Source organism: Stegodyphus dumicola, chromosome 2 (assembly GCF_044657685.1).
Source record: "Stegodyphus dumicola isolate Sdum_Otavi_A_Nest chromosome 2, ASM4465768v1".
Lineage (NCBI taxonomy): Eukaryota > Metazoa > Arthropoda > Arachnida > Araneae > Eresidae > Stegodyphus > Stegodyphus dumicola.
Genome location: NC_140769.1, coordinates 32,055,098 through 32,075,062, shown reverse-complemented (window position 1 = coordinate 32,075,062; position 19,965 = coordinate 32,055,098). Strand labels below are relative to the sequence as shown.

The 19,965-nt window shown below is 31.6% G+C and overlaps 1 protein-coding gene across 5 annotated transcripts in view; it reads left to right on the top strand.

Moving 5' to 3' along the window:
• Positions 1-19,965, top strand: part of LOC118192119 (serine/threonine-protein kinase ATR-like) — a 391,326-nt gene that overhangs the window by 78,911 nt on the left and 292,450 nt on the right. For all 5 annotated transcript variants that reach the window (XM_085810548.1, XM_085810547.1, XM_085810546.1 and 2 more), the window contains 4 exons: positions 1,510-1,639; positions 7,139-7,315; positions 16,386-16,474; positions 17,269-17,371. In XM_085810548.1, coding sequence (XP_085666674.1) covers positions 1,510-1,639; positions 7,139-7,315; positions 16,386-16,474; positions 17,269-17,371 — 499 coding nt within the window. The remainder of the gene's footprint in view (positions 1-1,509; positions 1,640-7,138; positions 7,316-16,385; positions 16,475-17,268; positions 17,372-19,965) is intronic.

The window sequence follows — 19,965 nt, the reverse complement described above, 5'->3', positions numbered from 1 at the left end:
TTCCTCAGCGGTCTGTAGGACCGATCACAGCAGATACGATTCAAATTTCGGCCGATAAAGTTCACTTTTCATTGTTGTTTTATATTTCGCTTTTTTATAAATATTCTTGAAATGGCTTCAAATGCGTGCAGGAAACATTCTATATATCTTACTCAAGACAAATTGAATAAACAATTCGAAATTGGTTTAATTTACAGTTCTCTGATGAAAGTTCCCATGATGAAATTATTAAGAGCGACCACAACAAAAATTCATAAATATCTGCCAATGAAAATGAAAATCCATGTTCTCCTTCTACAAGAGATTTTTTTATTGGAAAAAATGAATTCAAAGGGTCTATTCAAGAGCCCAACAAGGGTGTTCGAACTCGTAGTCACAATATTATTCTTCGTTCAATCTATTCAACTGCTCGTCGAACCCGACGTTGGCCTATGGCAATATTCTTCAGAAACTTGGATATGCAATAAATGTATTCATATTATTTCAGTCTTATTCCATTGTCTCCGAAAATGAAACGAAAAGATTCCATTAGCAATTCAGTGCAGTCTCATGTAAAACGGAGGATAACTTCATCAGTTTTATGCCTAAAGAACTCAAACTTACAATAAGAAGAGTTTTCGGAATAAATGATGATGAAGGAAACATCGCGATCGAAGACAATAAATTAGATAAAAAAAGAACGTGCTATATTTGTCCACCAAGCAAAACAAAGGAAAACAGCTTACAAATGTATAGCATGCAAAGAACCAGTGTGTCTCCAATGCAGTAGAAAAGTATGTATAAAATGCAGCTGGAATTATAATTTTTAAAATAAAAATTAATTTTCTATATTCTTATTAAAGCATTCTTATCGCAAATTTTAATGTAAAATAAAAAAGTTGAATTTAAAAATTTACTTCTTCCATCCAGATACACAAGCGAAGGAATTATTATCATAGTATATATTTTATTCTAATGAACTGATTTAAGTATAAAAATTGCTTTATATCTTCATGAAAAAGTTAAATATATGAAATTAAATAACATTTATTCAAATAAGAAAAATAAATCAATATCTTATTTTGTTTTTAACAGAAGCGGTCTGAGAGACCGCTCACAGTAGTTATGCGACAATTTAAGTCACAGTAGTTAAAGGTTATAATACTGTCCACAAAGACACCCTTTTAAAGTGTATGGGTTTCATGTAATACAACCTGATTTTTTCCATTTTCTTTTCTAGCACTTTTTATTTTGAGTTTACGACTAAAAGACTTTTCTCTTTTGCTTGAAGTTGAGAATCTATATTATGTAATCTCATGTTTAAGAATGTGAATCTTTTGTATTATATTCCTAAATTACTTTTATCTATGCACAATTTTAATTCTCCTCCAAAAGAAAGCTGTAAAGTAGTAAAAACAGTTTGCAAATTCTAGTACTTTACTTTTTGCATTTATGGAAAAGAGTAACAAATGAAAGAATGCACCCATATTTTCATGTAATTTTACATTTCAATTTTCTCTCTTCTTTTAGAGAGATGGAGCTTGTTGAAGAAGCCACATCTTCATTTTTAGTTATTATGTCAGAAAATGTAAATGTGCTTTGTACAAAGTATGTATTAAATACTTTTGCTCTGGGAAAATTTCTCAACAATTTAATTGAAGTAAGTGATTTTGTATACTGTTAGTATGTTATGATCATGCGTTTTTTTTTTTAAATTTTTTTTGTATATTTTAATGCTCATTTTTTGTTACTCATTTTTAGTAGTAACTCTTTTAGCCACTTATTAGAGTATTATGTCAGTTCTTGGCCATGATAGTATTAATTCTTGGTTTTGGACTAAATACTGCAATGATTCTTTTACAAAAAGTGTTCTACAGCATAAGATTTTAATTTACTGCAAATTTTCTTCTTGGCAGCTGAATGTACAGTTTATCGTACTGTGCATTCAATTGTAGGTTATAATTTCTGTTGTACAATTTTTCATAATGCTTAAGAAGATTAACATTATGTCTTGAACTTTTTTTAGTTAAATGTATTTCTTTTGTTTACAAATCTTCAATGAATTAAAAATTTAAAGTAAGATGGACCAAATAAAGTGTTGTAAAAAACCATCATTTATCAGACCATTACAGATAAATGTAACATGACTAATACAGTGTCACTATACTTGACCTTTATTACTAGTATAATCTTAGTGTCACTTGACCTCTGCTGCTTCTTTTGGCTTACCTTTTCACATCAGTTTATAGAAACTGATGTGCAGTATGGTATGGTGTCATCTATACCAAGACATAATAGATAACTCAATCTGACATCTTATTTTTATCTCCTACCCCCAGAATATCTCTGAGAATTTACTTAAAAAATTTCTAAAAACATTTTACAGTAAAAAATAAAGAAATTGTTTGATACTATGCAAACCAGTTATTTCCAAACTTTTTGATTTGTGGAGCTCTTTAGTACAATCAATATCAGGGCAGAGCACCTTAGGCTTACTCTGTTTTATAACTCAGCAATGTGGTGTAAGGGGGGGGGAGAATGGCTGCATAATAAAGAAATGTAGAGATATCCAAGCAACTGCACATTATTCATGCAATGAAATTGTTTTTTAAACTTAAAACAGGAAACAAATTTACCATAATATTTCACTTTATTTTCAGCTACTACAAATATCTTTGATATTGTCAAAACATTGCCATACAAAAGATATTTCACATTTCATAAAACAAAGCATTTGCATTACAAAAAGTTATTTGTGAAAGCAAAATGAAAAAGGTCCATATAATTAACACAGTTCTTTTAATTTAACTATTGTATTAAATTCATTTAAAACTTGTTCATTATTATCCCAAAGGGGTGCTAGCCACGACATTTTGCGTCGAATCACTGTAAACAACTGTATCACTTTTCAAATGGTTGCTACCAAATATTATCACCTTGTGTTATATTTAAAGAAATTAAATAATGAAGCATCTTGCATGGACGTATGTATGCTTTCTACTTTCTGAAAAAATAGTGATACCTAAAGCCATCAAATTAAGAATAAGGTAGTCCACCTGAATATGTGCATCTAGAAGCCAAATCTTGAATTTGTTTTATTGTCATTTCATATTTTTAAAATTTTAATGAATTTTTGATTAAGAAACTCAACAGTTTCAAAGTGATCAGTGACAACACACTGTACAGAATAAAATATTTTTAACTCCAGTGTGCGAGATTGTCTTTCGAAAATTCTAAAGATATGCTGTTTTTATTTTTAGCCCAAATGCTCTCAAAATGTATATGTAAAAAGAAAAAACAACCCTTTAGACGTAATATAAAATTTGAAAACTTTCATAATTATTATTATTATTATTCATGACAGGAAACAATTTCAGTTTAATTTTACTAACTGTAGTGCAACTAGAATGCATGTGGTGCACAGTAGACCTACATTGAAACATAACATAATAAGGCATATAAATATTTAATATGATATGTGATTGCATTTTTTGGCACAAGTTTCTTATTTTAGGTTCAACTGATAATAATTGCAGGTGAATGTCTGCTGAATTGATGATAACATTTAAAGAAGAATCAAAACACAATTTATTCATCAGTAATTACTATTACACAGATCAGTTCCAAAGACATGTTTACATTTGTCAAAAATTTATGACAAACACTCTGAAACAATCAGCATAGCCTTCAGGCTATAACAGTGAAGACAGCTTCATAGCAAAGCACTACAGTATAGCTCTCAACTCGGTCAGTCGCTCTCAAGCTAATCTCTGAACTCAAGACATACATGTAGGGTATATATAGCTTTAACCTACCTTTGAAAATATCCCCAAGAAAGCCCTTAAAAATGCATTCTAAAATACTCTTGCTCTGTCTATGACATATTGTCATTCTGTCACCAAATGGGCAATTTCATGCCAAATCTGCCAATCCTGCCATTTTCTGGCAACCCTAAGTCCGCAGTTTAGCTATATCTCACTGCATTTTGCAACAATATTCAAACTTTTTATTTAAAGTACAAAATGATAAATATGCATTAAAACATACATACTTATACAGTCAAAAGTCGTTAATCCGGACTCATCGGGACTTCGGCGATTCCAGATTATCGATTTTTCCAGATTGTAGATCATCAGTTTAAATCTCGTCAGATGGCTTGCAGAAATTCTAAAATTAAAAATATGAAACCGTAATTTATGAAATAAAGAACAATTATGATCTAAAGGGTATCAAAATTTACAAAAAAAAAAAAAAAAAAAAAAAAAAAAGCTTAATATTTATTTGTTTATTTCATTAAACATTTCTTTCAATGTAAGTTGTTTAAGTTTCTTCATTTTATGTGATAATACTTTCTCTTTAATTCTATAAACAGACATAATTTCTTGTTCAGTTACAAAGTTCCGCTGTTCAAGTCCCGTAATTGCTGTGCCAAGAATACCGACTAACTTGTCAATCGAAATTTTTTCGTTTTCACTAACCTCTCTGTCACCTTCTTCATGTCTTTATCCATTTTTTGCAGCAATTCCACTTTTTTTTTTGACGGACGTCGAAACATACTTTCGTTTTGTAGATCCTTTGGGAGCTCCAGCATCGGAAATTCTATTTGACATTATCGAAAGTTCAAGTTTACTTTTATAAAATTGCTCTTACAGTCTGCAAAAAATAATAAGCTGCATCCAATTCGAAGATTAAGGAACAACGCAATCATGAACATTAACTGAAATAGATAATTAGATAATTTTAGTTTATACCGTCCGTTATATATTAAACGAGCACGCGAAAACGTATTCTGCACTTGCGCACACACATATGCGCAGTCGTAAAGGTCTTACGCGCACGCATAAATGCCTATGCGCATGTGTCAACGTGGCGCATGTGCAGAAAGTTTTTAGCTTTGAGGTCCGGATTATGGGGGTCCGAATTAACGACTTTTGACTGTACTTAACTTTTACTCATGAGAAGTAATCAAATTATTCAAAGGAATGGAAATCAGATCAAACATTTATCCTAGAAAATGTTTTAACTAAGAATTCCTGCACAAAGGCCATTTTCTTCCTCACACCATTTAAGAATTGAATTATAATATATATGGTGTCGTTGTTTCCGGTTCAGAGAGATTCTACAGTATTACTTTATATATTTATATATTACTTTGTATATGTTTGTATATTTTATATACGAGGGTTGGAACTTTAATAGCGGCAACACAGCTGAAAAAACACTATGCAACAAAACCAAAGAATATCGCGTATACCACATGTAAACTACATACCTACCTTACCTCTCAGCAAAAAGACTCGTCCTGCCTATGTCACGCGCATGCGGAGTGATGCGAAGAATGAATCCTTGTATTAGCTCGCGGTCTAAAATAAGTGTTGTCAGGATGTTTTCAAAACAAGAACAACGATGTTGGATAAAAATTGAATGTGCCAGAGGTCGTACAGCACGACAGTGTCATCAATGGCTTCAAGAGGCTTGTGGGGAATCTGCATTGCCTTACAGAACTGTAGCAAGATGGGTGAAAGTATTCAATGAAGGATGCCAAAATGTGGCAGACATGCTGCGGCCAGGTCGTCCGAGTGTCAGCGATGCAGACGTGCAAGCTGTTGCCGCACTAATGGACAGTGATCGCCGCCAAACGATTCATCAGCTGGCCGGACAAACAGGATTAGCGCATACGACTGTGCTGCACATTCTGAAGGAATGCCTGTCCATGAAAAAAATTGCTTCACAATGGGTTCCACGTCACTTGACGGAAATTCAGAAATGGCTACGATATGATGCTGCCTGAACCCACCTGGAGCACTATGAGCGCGAAGGAGATGCTTTTTTTATGCCGTATCATTACGCTGGATGAGACTTGGGCCCGATCATACCAGCCAGAACTGAAACGCCAATCAAACGAATGGTGTCATCACGGGTCACCACGACGTTCGAAATTTCGTCAGAACCCCAGCAATGTGAAAGTTATGGTGATTCTCATGTACGGCTGTGATGGTGTCATCCTAACGCATACCGTTCCCCCACAGCAGACCGTCACTGCGCAGTATTACTGCTCATTTTTGGAGCACAATCTCCGACCAGCTTTGAGAAAAAAACGGCGACACTTTCTGCAGAACGCTCCTCTCATTTTGCATAACAATGCTCGGCCACATGCAGCACAACCTGTGACTGATTTGTTCAAGTGATTGGGCTGAGAAGTGCTTTACCATCCACCATACTCCCCAGATCTAAGCCCTTGTGACTATGACTTAATTCCTAAGATGAAGGAACCACTTCGTGGCACTTGCTTCCAAACTGTTTCTGAGATTCTTGCGGCAGTAGACCAGTCCATTCAAACTATCAACAAAACAGGCGCTGCTACAGGTATTCTGCGACTTCCACATTGTTGGAAACGGGTTGTACACAATGCTGGCGACTATATTGAAGGACTGTAAAACATGGTGACATGAATCACTTTTGTATTCCTTGTAAATAAGTAGTTGCCACTATTAAAGTTCCAACCCTCGTATAAAACTTGATAAAAACTTTTAAAACCTTTTTATATAATAAAAAAAATGTAAATGTTTTTTCTGTTTCAAAAAGTCAGTTTTACTAATTGTTAAGAAGCTTATATATTTTGATAACAGATTTTAATACATATTGAATTATTTAACATATACATGTTTACATATTGAAGGAAGAATCATTCTTACTTTGTATTTTATAATTTTAAATGATTTGCTTTAAAAATTCATAAACATAACACTAAATGAGTTCATCCCTTTTTAAGAATTACAATTGATTTATAAAATTGTTTTAATTTTTAAAATTGTAAATACATTTTAGAGCTTTGTGAATAAAGTTTGTGTTTTCTAATGCATTAAAAAGTTTTCAGCTTTATGTTTAGTATAAGCTTAAATATTATTTCTCAATGCATAGTCTGCTAGTGCGTGAAACTGTTGAGTACCAGTAATTTTGCTACAGCTTTGATTATTTTTTGCGAAAGGTGTAAATTGCATAGACACTTTTATTATATTCTTCTTATATGAATTAAAAACTAGTTGATTTCATTTAGAAAGTGTTCTGTGAAAGTTTCTTTCCAAAAATAGTCTAAATATTTTTCTATAATTATTTATTTATATGCATAGCATTTTGATCATTAATGCCTTCTTTTTAGGTTGTATTTAAACAGCGATTTTTTAAAACAGAGGAAAAATTTCAGTTAGCAGTAACTAACGCAATAATAGTTTTTATGGAACATGGATACAAAAATGGCTACTTTCTTTCTAGTGCTCTTTTGGATACTTTTAAGAAATCTTTGCTTCTACTTCTAACCACCTACGAAAACTCAAAGGTTTGCATTATTTGAATTTCATGTAGATTCAAATTTCCCTCCCTTTTATCCCCTTTTTGCATCTATATTTGCATTGTTCACATAATTTAGTTTTTATTAGAGGTTTTATGAAGATACTTATTATTTCACATGAAGAAAATAATTAAGACAATGAAATCAGAGCGAGTGGTACTTGTCAGTTTTACCAGTGAACAATGATTAATTGCCGAGTTTGGCAGTATTTATTTCCAAACAGTATAGCAAACCCAAATTAATAACTAAAACCAAGTAATAAAAATTGTGAAATTATTTTTTTTTAGTTGTAACTTGGTGTTTGATTGCAAGTAAAACTGACAAGTACCAAGAGCGAATATGAAATATTAGAAAATTACAAACAATTATAAAATAATGATGTTTGATTTAGTAAGGGATAAGGAAAAATTTCAGGCTTCTGTTCTGGAGAAATGTTGTGGGTTTGTTTTTGCCTTATGAGATCAATTATCAATCTTCATTAAATATATTCATGCCCCGTAGCTGACATTAAACCATTTCCACCAATTTATAACAATAATTTTGTCAATTAAAGACTTTGGGAAAAAAACAAGATTTGAGTTTACTCTGAAAAAGTCAGACAATCTAGTTTGTACATTCATCCTGCCTTTTGTAAGAATTGTTTTTCTTTGTTAATAATTAAAAAGCATGAATATTGCTTATTGAGATTTAAATAAATACAGTACAAAGTGTGAAATCTGTGCATTGAGTATCTGGAATTATCTAAAATCTAGACCTCCTCACCACCAGCCCTTCCCCAAATAAATAAATAAAGAAAAAACAATGAGCTAACATCTCCTCTTTACAAAGTCTGGGAATGGAGAATGTAATAACAACAAAAGGAGTCAAGTGTACTGTAAATGGGATTTTTCTTTGGACTAATTGTGGATCATTCTTGTCACTTTCAAATACGTGCTAGCTAGAGAGTTTCACTATGGCTAGTAACAGTCATTGACTGATGTGTTGGTGTTGGCTTGGATCACACTTTGTCTTTGAGTAGTTGTTGTGACTCTCCAAAACAACTACTCAAGGACTGAAAGTGTGATCGGTACTCGAGTAGGGGAATAGAGTTAGTGCTAAAGAGGAGGCAGAGCTAGTGCTAACATTTTGGGGTCTGGTGACTTCTGTAGGTCCTAAATTTGCTGTCCACTGCCTCCTTAAATTCTAAAATTTTGCTACCCCCTAAATTCTACTGCTCAGTGCATCTCTTAAACTCTAAAAATTTTGCCATGTCTAATTTTTACTGCTTAGTGCTTCTCTAAATTCTAAAATTTTGCTCCCTAAATTTTGACACCAGTGCTGATTGCAACCATATGGGAAATTAACATTTTATATAATCTAAATGAGAAGTGAAGTCACAATGTTGCCATCTCTACAGGTCATGCTAGATTTAAACTGGTGATCTAAAATCTGAAATTTTTTGGAATCTGGAATTGCAAAAGTTTTGATGATTATTGAATCTCGGATTTTATACTGTATTATACAGATGTAATTTATTTAATTTAATTTTGCGTAATATATGTATAGTTTATTCATTATTTGTATTTTTTTTTTTTTTTGTAATATTACTGTTTGTACACCTGATTGCATTTGCACTGTTATAAAAATTCAGTTGTGTGATGTAGCCGTTCCTCAATAGACACTAATGCTGGCTAGCTTTAAACGGATTTATTAACAGAGCACACAGGAACGGTTACAAACAAAAGAAATATACATAAAAATGAAACATATACCAAATGGAACATCAAACATTGAGAATAACATAACATAGTAAACTATCATCATGGCGGCTGGAGGTCGACTGACGTTTTTTCATATCACCACGAGATGGCGTTTAAATAAAATAGTTCGGTTACAGTTCATGAGCTCATGGCATGAATAAAATAGTTCAATTACACTTAAATAGGTCTGTTACATCCTCCCCCTCTGACTTCGTAGACGTCTCGGCAAGAAGTCAGGAACTGACATTTGTCTACTTTGTGCAGCGGGCGGAGAATCAGATGGACGGGCTCCAGTTTGACGAGGAGTAGATTTTGCGTCACCAGCACCTTGTGCAACAGGTGCAGATTCAGATGGTATTACACGTTTCGGGCGTCCTCTTTTCTTTAAGGGAACCACTGGAATTACACGAGCTGAGTTTTGCTTATTTCGATCTTGATATGGTTTCAAGGCTGAAACATGATACTTGCCGAGAATTTTGTCTGGTTCATGAGGATCGGCAATATCATAAGTGGTTGGAGATCTTGTAGTCACTATCACATAAGGACCATCTCTCTTGGGCATGAATTTAGCAGTTTTCTTCAGTGGACCTTTGGTGATTGGGTGGAGGGTGACCCAAACTTTATCTCCAGGAACGAATTTCGGTGTTTCTCTTCGTTTTTTGTCAGCATATCGTTTCTGCTTATCTTGATGCATTTCGACTCTTTCTCGTACCTGTTGTACATTTCTTGCAAAACGTTTCAAATATGGAGTAATTTCGGGAACAAAATTATCGCTCTCAATTACGGCTTTTATATCATGCTTTACATCATCTAAGGTTCGTAACTCTCGTGCAAATTGAAGAAAAGTAGCAGAATGTCCAGTTGAATCACATTTGACTGTATTCAAAGCAAACCTTATTACTGGCAGTTTATCCTTCCATGACTGATGGTCGTTACCAACAAGTATTGCTAAACGTGGTTTCAGATCTCTATTCTTCCTTTCAACTGGGTTAGATTGTGGGTGATAGACGGGAGTAAGACTTTGATCAATGTTCAGGATATAGCATAGTTGTTGCATAACAGCACTAGTAAACTGGGTACCATTATCACTTATTATTTTCCTGGGTAACCCAAATCGAAGGGCAACTTCCTCCAAAAGAATAGTGGCACATTCTCTGGCCGTGGCTTCCTTTAAAGCAAATAGTTCTGTCCACTTCGTAGCACAGTCCTGCACGATAAAAATCCATTTTTCACCAGACGGTGTTTCAGGAAGGTGTCAATTGACAAGGTTTCAAAACGTTGAGCATAGACTGGAATTTGAAGTAAGCCAGATGGCTTTTGATTAGTGGTTTCTCCCCCTACTTTGAAGACAGTGTGATATTTGTTAAGCAATGCATCAGTTGCAAGCCGTTGGGCTGTAGTTAATTGTTGTCCTTCATTTTCTCGTAGTTGGCAGTTGTTTACAACAACTGGGGTTTCTTCCAGTACTTGGGATTGATGAGGTTTCACGAAGCTATATTTTCTTCGAGGTTCATCAGAAAAGTTCCACTTATTTTCAGCAAGATTTAAAACAATTTTAGCTTTTTGAAGAAAGTGAATTCCTAACAGAGTCGAGTTATTTTTGGCATCAGGCAATACAAGGAGCGGAGTTTTGAACTCTCTGCCTTCGAGAAGAATGATTTGTTCGGTGCGAAGTACCTCTTTTTCAGATACCAAACCATCAGCGAAAGACACCTGTAGTGTTGTCTTTTCAAATACTGCATCTTGTTTCTGCAGAATATGATAGAGGGATTCACTTGCAATTGAGTGACTAGCACCAGTGTCGGCAAAAGCTGTACCGGAAACACCACCAATACTTATTGGAAATACAGCAGTCCGAGTGGAAGATAAACAGGATCGGATTTGGATAGTGCCAAAATTTGATGAATTTGAAGTCTTTGGGGGGTTACAGTCTGGACATTTAGACTTGATAAAAACAGTTTTTCCGCACCCATAGCATGTTAAAGGAGGTCGCTTTTCCTCTGTTTGTTGCTGAACACGATTTGAAAAGTTTTTATGAGCTCCCTGTATGTCACTTGTTCGATTTTCTACTTTGTGTTTGGATGGATTAGTCGGTTTGTAAGAATAGTTCCGCCTGCCAGGAAGTTCAGTTTTATAGTTCGTATTTTTAACACGTACAGCTTCATAATCATCCAATTTCTGTACTAATTCAGATGAACTCTTTATTTTTCCCCAAGTATCAATAAAATGCTCCTTAACGTCACTACTGACTCTTCTTTTAAGCTGATCCGTCAGGACCAAGTCTTTGAGTGATTCAAAGTCTGTAACATCGAGACTATGAAGCCACTCTTCGAGATAATTGTTTAATTCGTAAGTAAAATCTTTCCATAAAGACCCAGGGTGTTTTTGGTGTGTAGTAAGTTTAATTCGAAATGATTCAGCATTTAATTTGAATCTTTGTAGCAGAATCTTCTTGATGTAAGAATAATCTTCTAATTTGTCTTTTGGTTCTCTTAAAATAATTTGCGAAATGTTTGTTTTATATTAACTTTCTCACATTGTCTTTCAAAAATTTGCAGGTAGGTTGCAATGTCAGAAGTTCCTGTAAATTTAGGGATTAGGTGTTGAATATTTGTTTCAATAGCTGCATTTGAAGCAAAGGCGACATAGTTAGGGTTTGAGCTAGCAGCTGCCAGGTTTAATTTTAAACGTTCCAATTCTAATAAAAGTTTTTGTTCTTTTCTTTGACGTGTCTCCAGATCGTTGCTTTCACGTTGTTTTTGTTGTCTAGTTTCGATTAAAGTTTCCAGAAGATTCCTGGTAAAAGCCTCATCATAAGTGTCAGAATTGACAATAAGATCTTTAAGATCTATTACTCGCATAGTGTCGTTTACAGTGAAACCCAGTTCTGCAGCGAGAGTTTTTAAATCCTCTTTTCGTGCTTTGGCAAGGTAAGCCATAATTATATGAGAGGTCAGGGGGGAGGGAAAAGATGAAGTTGAATTTGTTGTTATTTCGATTTTATTCACAATACAGTATTTTAGAATTAATAATTATACCTTTAAGTAAAATGTATATACCCCTATTAAACAGCATGTATGAATGTAAACAATGTTACTCGTACATTTATATACCACTATTAAACAGTATTTATAAATGTAAACAATAATACTCACAAAGTTTATTATTTCGAAGTCGTAAAAATATCATAAAATGCCCTCATAAATTCAACTTGTATCAAGAAAATAACATATAATAAATTGCTCAAAAATTGTTTACTACTTAGCAAAATATACAAAACATACATAAATGTCTCACCATAAGCTTTTATATTTAAGCTGAATTCTTCGAAATCTTAATCTTAACAAAATATTAAGCTGATTAAGCAACACATACTTAGTAACTCTTTTACTTTATTTAAATAGTCGTTCGATTTTATTCATAATTATTTTCTTTCGCTTCAAGAAATATTTTCAAGACATGCATTCATTAAAGGAAAACAATCGTATTTTCTTAAAGTATTATACTATAATCATTTTCTCAAAATGTTCGTCGAAAGATAAATTAACAAATACAATATTTTATTTTATGTAGAATAAAACATTTAATAAGGAACAACAGCACTCAAAGGAAATAAAAATAATAAAAGATTTGACGTAAACACATCATAAATCATCGCTAGTCTAAACATTTCCGCGGGGGGAAAATATCTGCTGCTGTATGTCAGAAGCAAAACTAGTAAATTCTAATGAACAACGTCCATGAATATATTCAAACTTTAACATCAAAACATGTATTCAGTGAAACAATATTATTCACAAATTAATTTACTATGCGCATTAACATTTTAAAATAACAAATTACAATTCAAGAAATAACGTTTGGTTAACAGAAAGCCGTTTGCTTTCGTTTAATACTCTTATGTAGTATCAATAAATGAGATTTCAGTAAAGAATTTACATTTGCTTTAAGAAGCAGCTTATAATAAATAATCAGTTTAAAAGAACTTTAAACTCAGATTAAACGATAATGTAAACGAAACTTATCTTTTCCGTTGAAATTGTCCAGTTGATGATTCGATGTGCTAGCAGCACGGTATGACAATTTTAATTCCAGAATTGGTTTCCAGAATATTTGACCAGTAGTCCACACCTGAAAAGAAACTGAGCCGATCTCCAGCAACTAAAAGTTAAATTCGGGAGTAAGAGCTTGTTAAAGCCAAACAGAAATTCTAAACATTTTGTTGCGCCATTTTGGATTCAAATTTAGTTGGGCGCCAATGTGATGTAGCCGTTCCTCAATAACACTAATGCCGGCTAGCTTTAAACGGATTTATTAACAGAGCACACAGGAACGGTTACAAACAAAAGAAATATACATAAAAATGAAACATATACCAAATGGAACATCAAACATTGAGAATAACATAACATAGTAAACTATCATCATGGCGGCTAGAGGTCGACTGACGTTTTTTCATATCGCCACGAGATGGCGTTTAAATAAAATAGTTCGGTTACAGTTCATGAGCTCATGGCGTGAATAAAATAGTTCAATTACACTTAAATACGTCTGTTACAGTTGATTTGAGTGCTATAGCAGATTGCTGGATAGTTAACTTTTGTGTTCTGAATATAATTATGTATTTTTAACACATTGCTGCCACGTGCATTTTATGTGGATTGCCCATGGGGCCTACATGAATTTTTTTACTGTGCAATGTATAATATGTCGAAATATTATCTACAGAAGATAAGGTGAGTTGTATAGTTGTGTTTAATGCATTTTTGTGGTGGGAGTCACTGGTGACCCCCTGAAACCATTTTTGCAATTTATTATTTAAATTTTTGTATGATTTGTTCTTCAAACCATTATAGTAACAATGGTATTATTTAAAAATTTATCAGTGTTGATATTTGCTCTAATTATGTATTTTTACTATCGGTCGTGTTACTGATGACCTCTACGGTCCTATAGCCAAGTCAAGTGCCGGCCACCGTTGACCCCCCATGGCAGTCAATGTGTTAATTACCTTTTCATTTCTATTTGTAGAATTTTGTTTCTGAAGATGTTTTTTTCATTGATCATTCATACATATTTTGATACTTGCATATTAATGCAACAACTTTGGTGATATTTTATAGATGAAAAGGTAAATCTTATTAAGTTTGCAATTTTCATGGCATTTTTGAAAAATATTCGCAAATTATCAATATTTTTCATTAAGTTGGCAAACATTATCAACATATCAAAAGAAAACACATTTTAGCAATTTAAAATGCAAATTTTAGTTATTAAATAAGGATTATATAATATGTCTAAATATGCAAAAATAAACTGAAATATTTTACAAAATTCTTCTGTTATATTTTTCTGCTGTTGCTCTTTCTTATGTACATAGAAATCTGTTAAACTTGACATTGTTTTCTGGCTACCAGTGCATCTCATCATTGTTCTCTTTAGCAATTTTGTGGCAAAATACTGTATTCCTGCAAAAGTTTTGCTGCAATATATCTTCCTTTGTTGACAAATTCCGGAAGTGTATATTTTAATTGTCAATTTTAAGCAAAAAATATCATGATTTGGCTATAAAAACCATTGGAATTTGGAATTAAAAGATCGTGTAGGAAAATGGTGACATTGCTTGACTGAAGCATGGTTGTCGGAAGAAAGATTATGTGCATGATTGTCTGAAGAATGATTATGCATATGGTTTCTAGAGTTTGGCACATTAGAAAAATTCGCCAACTACTGCTGTGGTGATGGCCCACTAGCGGCCAAGTGGTAAAATTGCTGAACACTGGTAGTTCGGTCTGGGGTTGAAATCCTGACGAACGGCTGGCTGTATGGGTATTTTCATGGTTTCACTCATGTTTAACGTGTGTATGAGCCAGTTTTTCTTAGAGAGTCATCCATGAAGGTATCCCTGCACTTGAGTGCTGAGTCGTAATTAAATAAACCAAACTGTCTACTAACATGGTTGTGATAAGACATAAGTACCAATATTTTTATCGCATATATCAATAAAAGCTATATATTGATTTTTTAAGTTTGCTTTTTTTTGGGGGGGGGGTAAGGTTAAATTTATTATTCTAGCTGCAAGTTTAGAAGCTTCAAATTTTATTAACATAAGAACTATATGGAAGAGAAGCCATTTTCCAATTATATCTAAATATTTTAAAACTTTCTTTTGAAATATACAAAAGATAACATGAATATATTTCCCCCTTTTTCCTCGTTTTCAAAATTGTTACTTATATTGTAAATATATACAAAGGATTTTAAAACTCTTATGTATTATATTTCAGGTAATTGTTCTAATAATTGTGTATTTAATATTCCAGATAGTATTATTGATAGCACTATAGAAATAAATAATGTATTTTTTAGAGCAATTCTGAACAGTAAGAAACCGTTTGATCTTATTTTATTCATAGCAGAGAATGTAACTTCTTCCTATTTAATTTACATCTATGAATCAAATTTATATTTAATTTATTTTACGTCAGTTTTGGTTCAAGCTAAGATTACATTTAAAGTGTGTATTTAAAAAGAGGGAAATTTATAAATCTTCTATTGCTATTTATTATTCTTTGATATCATGTTGAATGAAGTTCATATTTCAGTCACTATTGTACTTCAACCAAACTTTTAATAGTTCTTTTGTTAAAATTGCATGAGAAACTTGTAATTAAATTAATTTTTTTTAAAAATTTAAATAAAACAGAAGAATTTTGTAAAAAATTTCAGTTTATTTTTGCATATTTAGACATATTATATAATCCTTATTTAATAACTAAAATTTGCATTTTAAATTGCTAAAAAGTTTCATATTTATCAAAATTTATTATGTTGAAAATAAATTTTTCTGAAATTTTAATTGAACAAAATGCATTGATTATAGTTCATTTCCAAACTTAAGTCTGTTTGTAGTTGGTTACACACTTTGTTTCAGAAATTTTTCTATCTTTCATTTGCCTATGTTTATGGTTATTCACCATAAACGTAGGCAAATGAAAGGTAGACAGGCACATTATTACAATCAGACATTGCTTTTAAAGAAATTCCTTTATTTTTCTGTTGATATACGTTAAGCATTTTATATTAAAATGGCATCAGCTTTGGTTTTTAAGTAGGTAGGTATTAAGTAATTTGATAACTATTACTGAAATTGGCATACAATTTATACATCTGACATAATTTGTTTAATTTTTTTTATTAGAATATTGGATTATGCAGAAATTTTGTGAAGTATGATACAAGATGTTATAAAATTGCTTTTTTCTATTCTTTTTTATTATTTGCTAGAAATATGTTAATATGCTTTTATGTAATTCCAGGTTATTGTTCCAATAGCTGTTTATTTAATAATATTGGAAAGAAATGATTCAGTGAAAACAAATGATGTAGATATTTATAATGAACAATCGTAAGTTGAAAGGGATTATTCATAATTTTTTAAATACTCATAATTATTTATATTCCTACTTTATATATAACTGTGCATTTTATGTACACCATTTGTTTGGATTTGTTCTGGAAATCTTGTTTGATGTTATGATAATCTTTATGTACTTGTACTTCATTATTTATTACCCTTGTGTATTATTCCATATGTTTCTAATTCTTAGCATTATTTCCTCTATATAAATAAGTACTTAATAAGGCACCCCAAAGTAAATTTTACATGTACTTCATTATTTATGTACCTTGTATATTAATCCATATTTTTCTAATTCTTAGAATTATTTCCTTTGTGTAAATAAGTTCTTAATAAGGTACCCAAAAGTAAATTTAAAAAAAAAAAATTTCTTCAAATTGTGAAAAGTTGCAATGATTAGCTGCTTCTTAAATCTTTATTTTTAATGATGTTTTTATATAAAATTAAAAAGAAATATATAACATTCTGCATAAAATTTCTTTTATTGTTTACAATTTTGTTTAGACTTTTGCTATTTTAAAAAATTTATCTTAAAATGAAGTGTAAATACAAAAATTCAAATTTTGGTGCAGAAATCAGTGACTTGGTTGAAGCTTCACTGTTTGATTAATTTCAAAAGCTTAAATTTGTAGCATTCCTCACAATTAAATCAATTCTTTTTAAAATGTGAAATCAAAAATATCTGAAGCAGAGTAATGAGTAGGCTAAAGTTATATATATTGATTACAATCTAATTTTTTGAAGACAATGCTTTCAGTTCAGTTTATTTTCATTTTGTGTAGATCTTTTTTGTTTGAAAATATGGGAAAAGTTTCAAAATTCTGGTCATTTTTATATGAAGCTTTTATGAAATACATCTCTTCTGACTCATCATGTTCTGGGAAAGTAAGTTGCTTTGACTTCTATTGAATGAGAAATAGAATTAATATGTGCTATCTTTACTTTAAGTCTATATGCTTATAAATTTTTGATAGGCTTTATATTTTTATTTCATATATTTTGCAGAAGATTATTATTGAAGTTTTCTTGATGCACTTTCTCAAAGCATGCAGTTTTGTTCAAATTTATTTTTTAAGATTTTTATTGCTAATGAAAATTTAGCATTAACCCCGTGACTGGCACTTCTCTGCTTTATGTTGTTTTGTTTTTTAAATTAATATATTTTTTATTTCCTTGTGGATCTAAAAAATGTACTTATGATCTTATAGTTTGTGAAAATATATAACAAAACAAAATATTATGTGAAGCAATGTAATATCTTTTGTACATATGTATGTGTTCCCCCAATAGATATTATAAAACTGATTTTGATTCATTTATTAAAAAATATTTTGTTACCAACTAAACAAAAGTTTGTGATTTCATCTTTCTCTTTAGCATAGAGAGTGAGCAACTGTTGTCTAAAAAAACATATTTGGTCTGGTAGGTGTAAATATTGTTTATTAATAAACTATGTAATAAAGTGCACCAGACATCAAAAATGAAAAAAAAAAAAAAAACCTCTGCAAAACAATTTTTCACTAAAGTTGCCAGGAGGTTTTTGCGTAAGATTTATCTGCCATTGTAGAGACAAACCATTCCATTTCATTATTCTTCTACACCAACCCATACTTGCATACTTGCTTTAAAGTCCATACTTCCTTCTTAGAAAACCCATACTTCTTTTTAGAAATGTCTAAATGAGCATCCTCTTCTAATGCTTTCAATTTTATAACTTCACAGGATATTCAGCACCCTTCATTTCACTTTTCTGTTACGAATTTTGACGCTTGCTGCTCAACTTTATTAAATTCCACTAAAATATTTTCTTGAGGAATTTGTCGCCAATTTAGAGAAACTAAGCTTTCCAACAGCAAAGTAATGTCTTCTGTTATTATTGCGAATTAAATTATGCTTAATTTATTCTGGAATTATCATTTAAGTTATTAGCTGGATTTTTCCGTAGAAACTGTAATTTTAATTGTAGAAAAGTTTTTTTTAATTGCTTTAACTGTACTTGGTGTTTTATGTTTTTCTATATCTTTCAAATTTTAATGAAAATATTTTGAATCTTTATGTATTTTTACCTTGCCGCGAAGTGAGAACTGAATTAATTAGTAGTGCATTAGGTAAGTGACACTGAATGATCTGCAAAAAACTGTTTCTTATTTATTTGTTTAATTTATTTTATGCATTGTTTTAGATTTATTATAGTATTTGAATAGAACCTGTGGTGATTCTTCAGATGATCTAATTTTTTGTGCACTCTGAGTTGTAAAATGAATGAAATGTAATGCTGTTAAGTGAACCTAGGGCCGAAGTGTTGCTATGGTAAATAAATATAGTGAATTTTAAAGAGTTTTCTATTCTATTTACTTATTCTATTGTGGTTTATGCACTATCCATGAAGTAGATTTAATTCAAAATTTGCTAACGGTTAATTCATTATGTTTAAATGAAAGGCAGGAAAATTCCGTAGAAATTAATATTCCATACAAGGAAATCGTGGTGTACACATCAGATTTTTTAACTGCAAACTCAGCAGAATAATTTTTTTAAATTAGAGAATTTTCAGTGCTCTTTCTCTTCTAGTATCTATCTGATGTAAAAATTTTATTTCTCTATTAGCTATTTTAAATAAAACATGCAGCAGATTAAATATGGCCAAGCAATTTTACTGAAATTTTCCATTTGACAGTGTCTGCTTTGGATGTTTCTTGATACTTGCTTCAAAATTTTGGCTTCCAGTTTAAGAAAATAATTTTGCTTTGCAATAATATTTTTTATAGAGTTCACTTGATCAATTCCGTTTTGGCATATGAAGTATTCTTATTTGCTAGCTTGTTTTATTAAAATATATCGCCTTGATATTATGCTCTTTTAAAACTCTGATGCTCTCTTGTTAAATACAATTTGTCCTCATTATCCTCGATAGCAAAAATTTATTATCCTAGGGACTCTGTGTTCAGAATAAATTTTTCCCTGGAGACTCCATATACGGTGTAGTCTATTTTCATAATAAAGCAAGTGTCTATACTCAATATGAAACTTAATGGCATATAGCTGATGTAGGCATTTCCATGAAGATAATTCCTGTTAAAAAAGACAAGTTCTGAATGAAAGCTAAGTGTGCAAAGATAGAAAGACTGAGACTGCAAACATTGAGATAGAAATCTGTGTTGAGTGGATGGAATAGTTGACACTTTGCTATTTTAGGAAGTGTGAATTTTTTAGATACTTGCCTTTTTCTCTTGTCTAATCATTTAGTTTTCTACTAAGCACTTTTCCAGTAAGACACAATAACACGCCGAAAAATACTAATTCAGAAGTCAAACAACAAAAATCAGCGTTATATTTACAAAATTTTCACAGGACTAGTTTCGATGGTTTTACCGAACCACCATCTTCAGCTGCAAAACCGCAAATGATTTGCGGTTTTGCATCAATCATTTATTTTGCATCAAATCATTTATTTTGAGGATGGCGGTTTATTTGAGGAT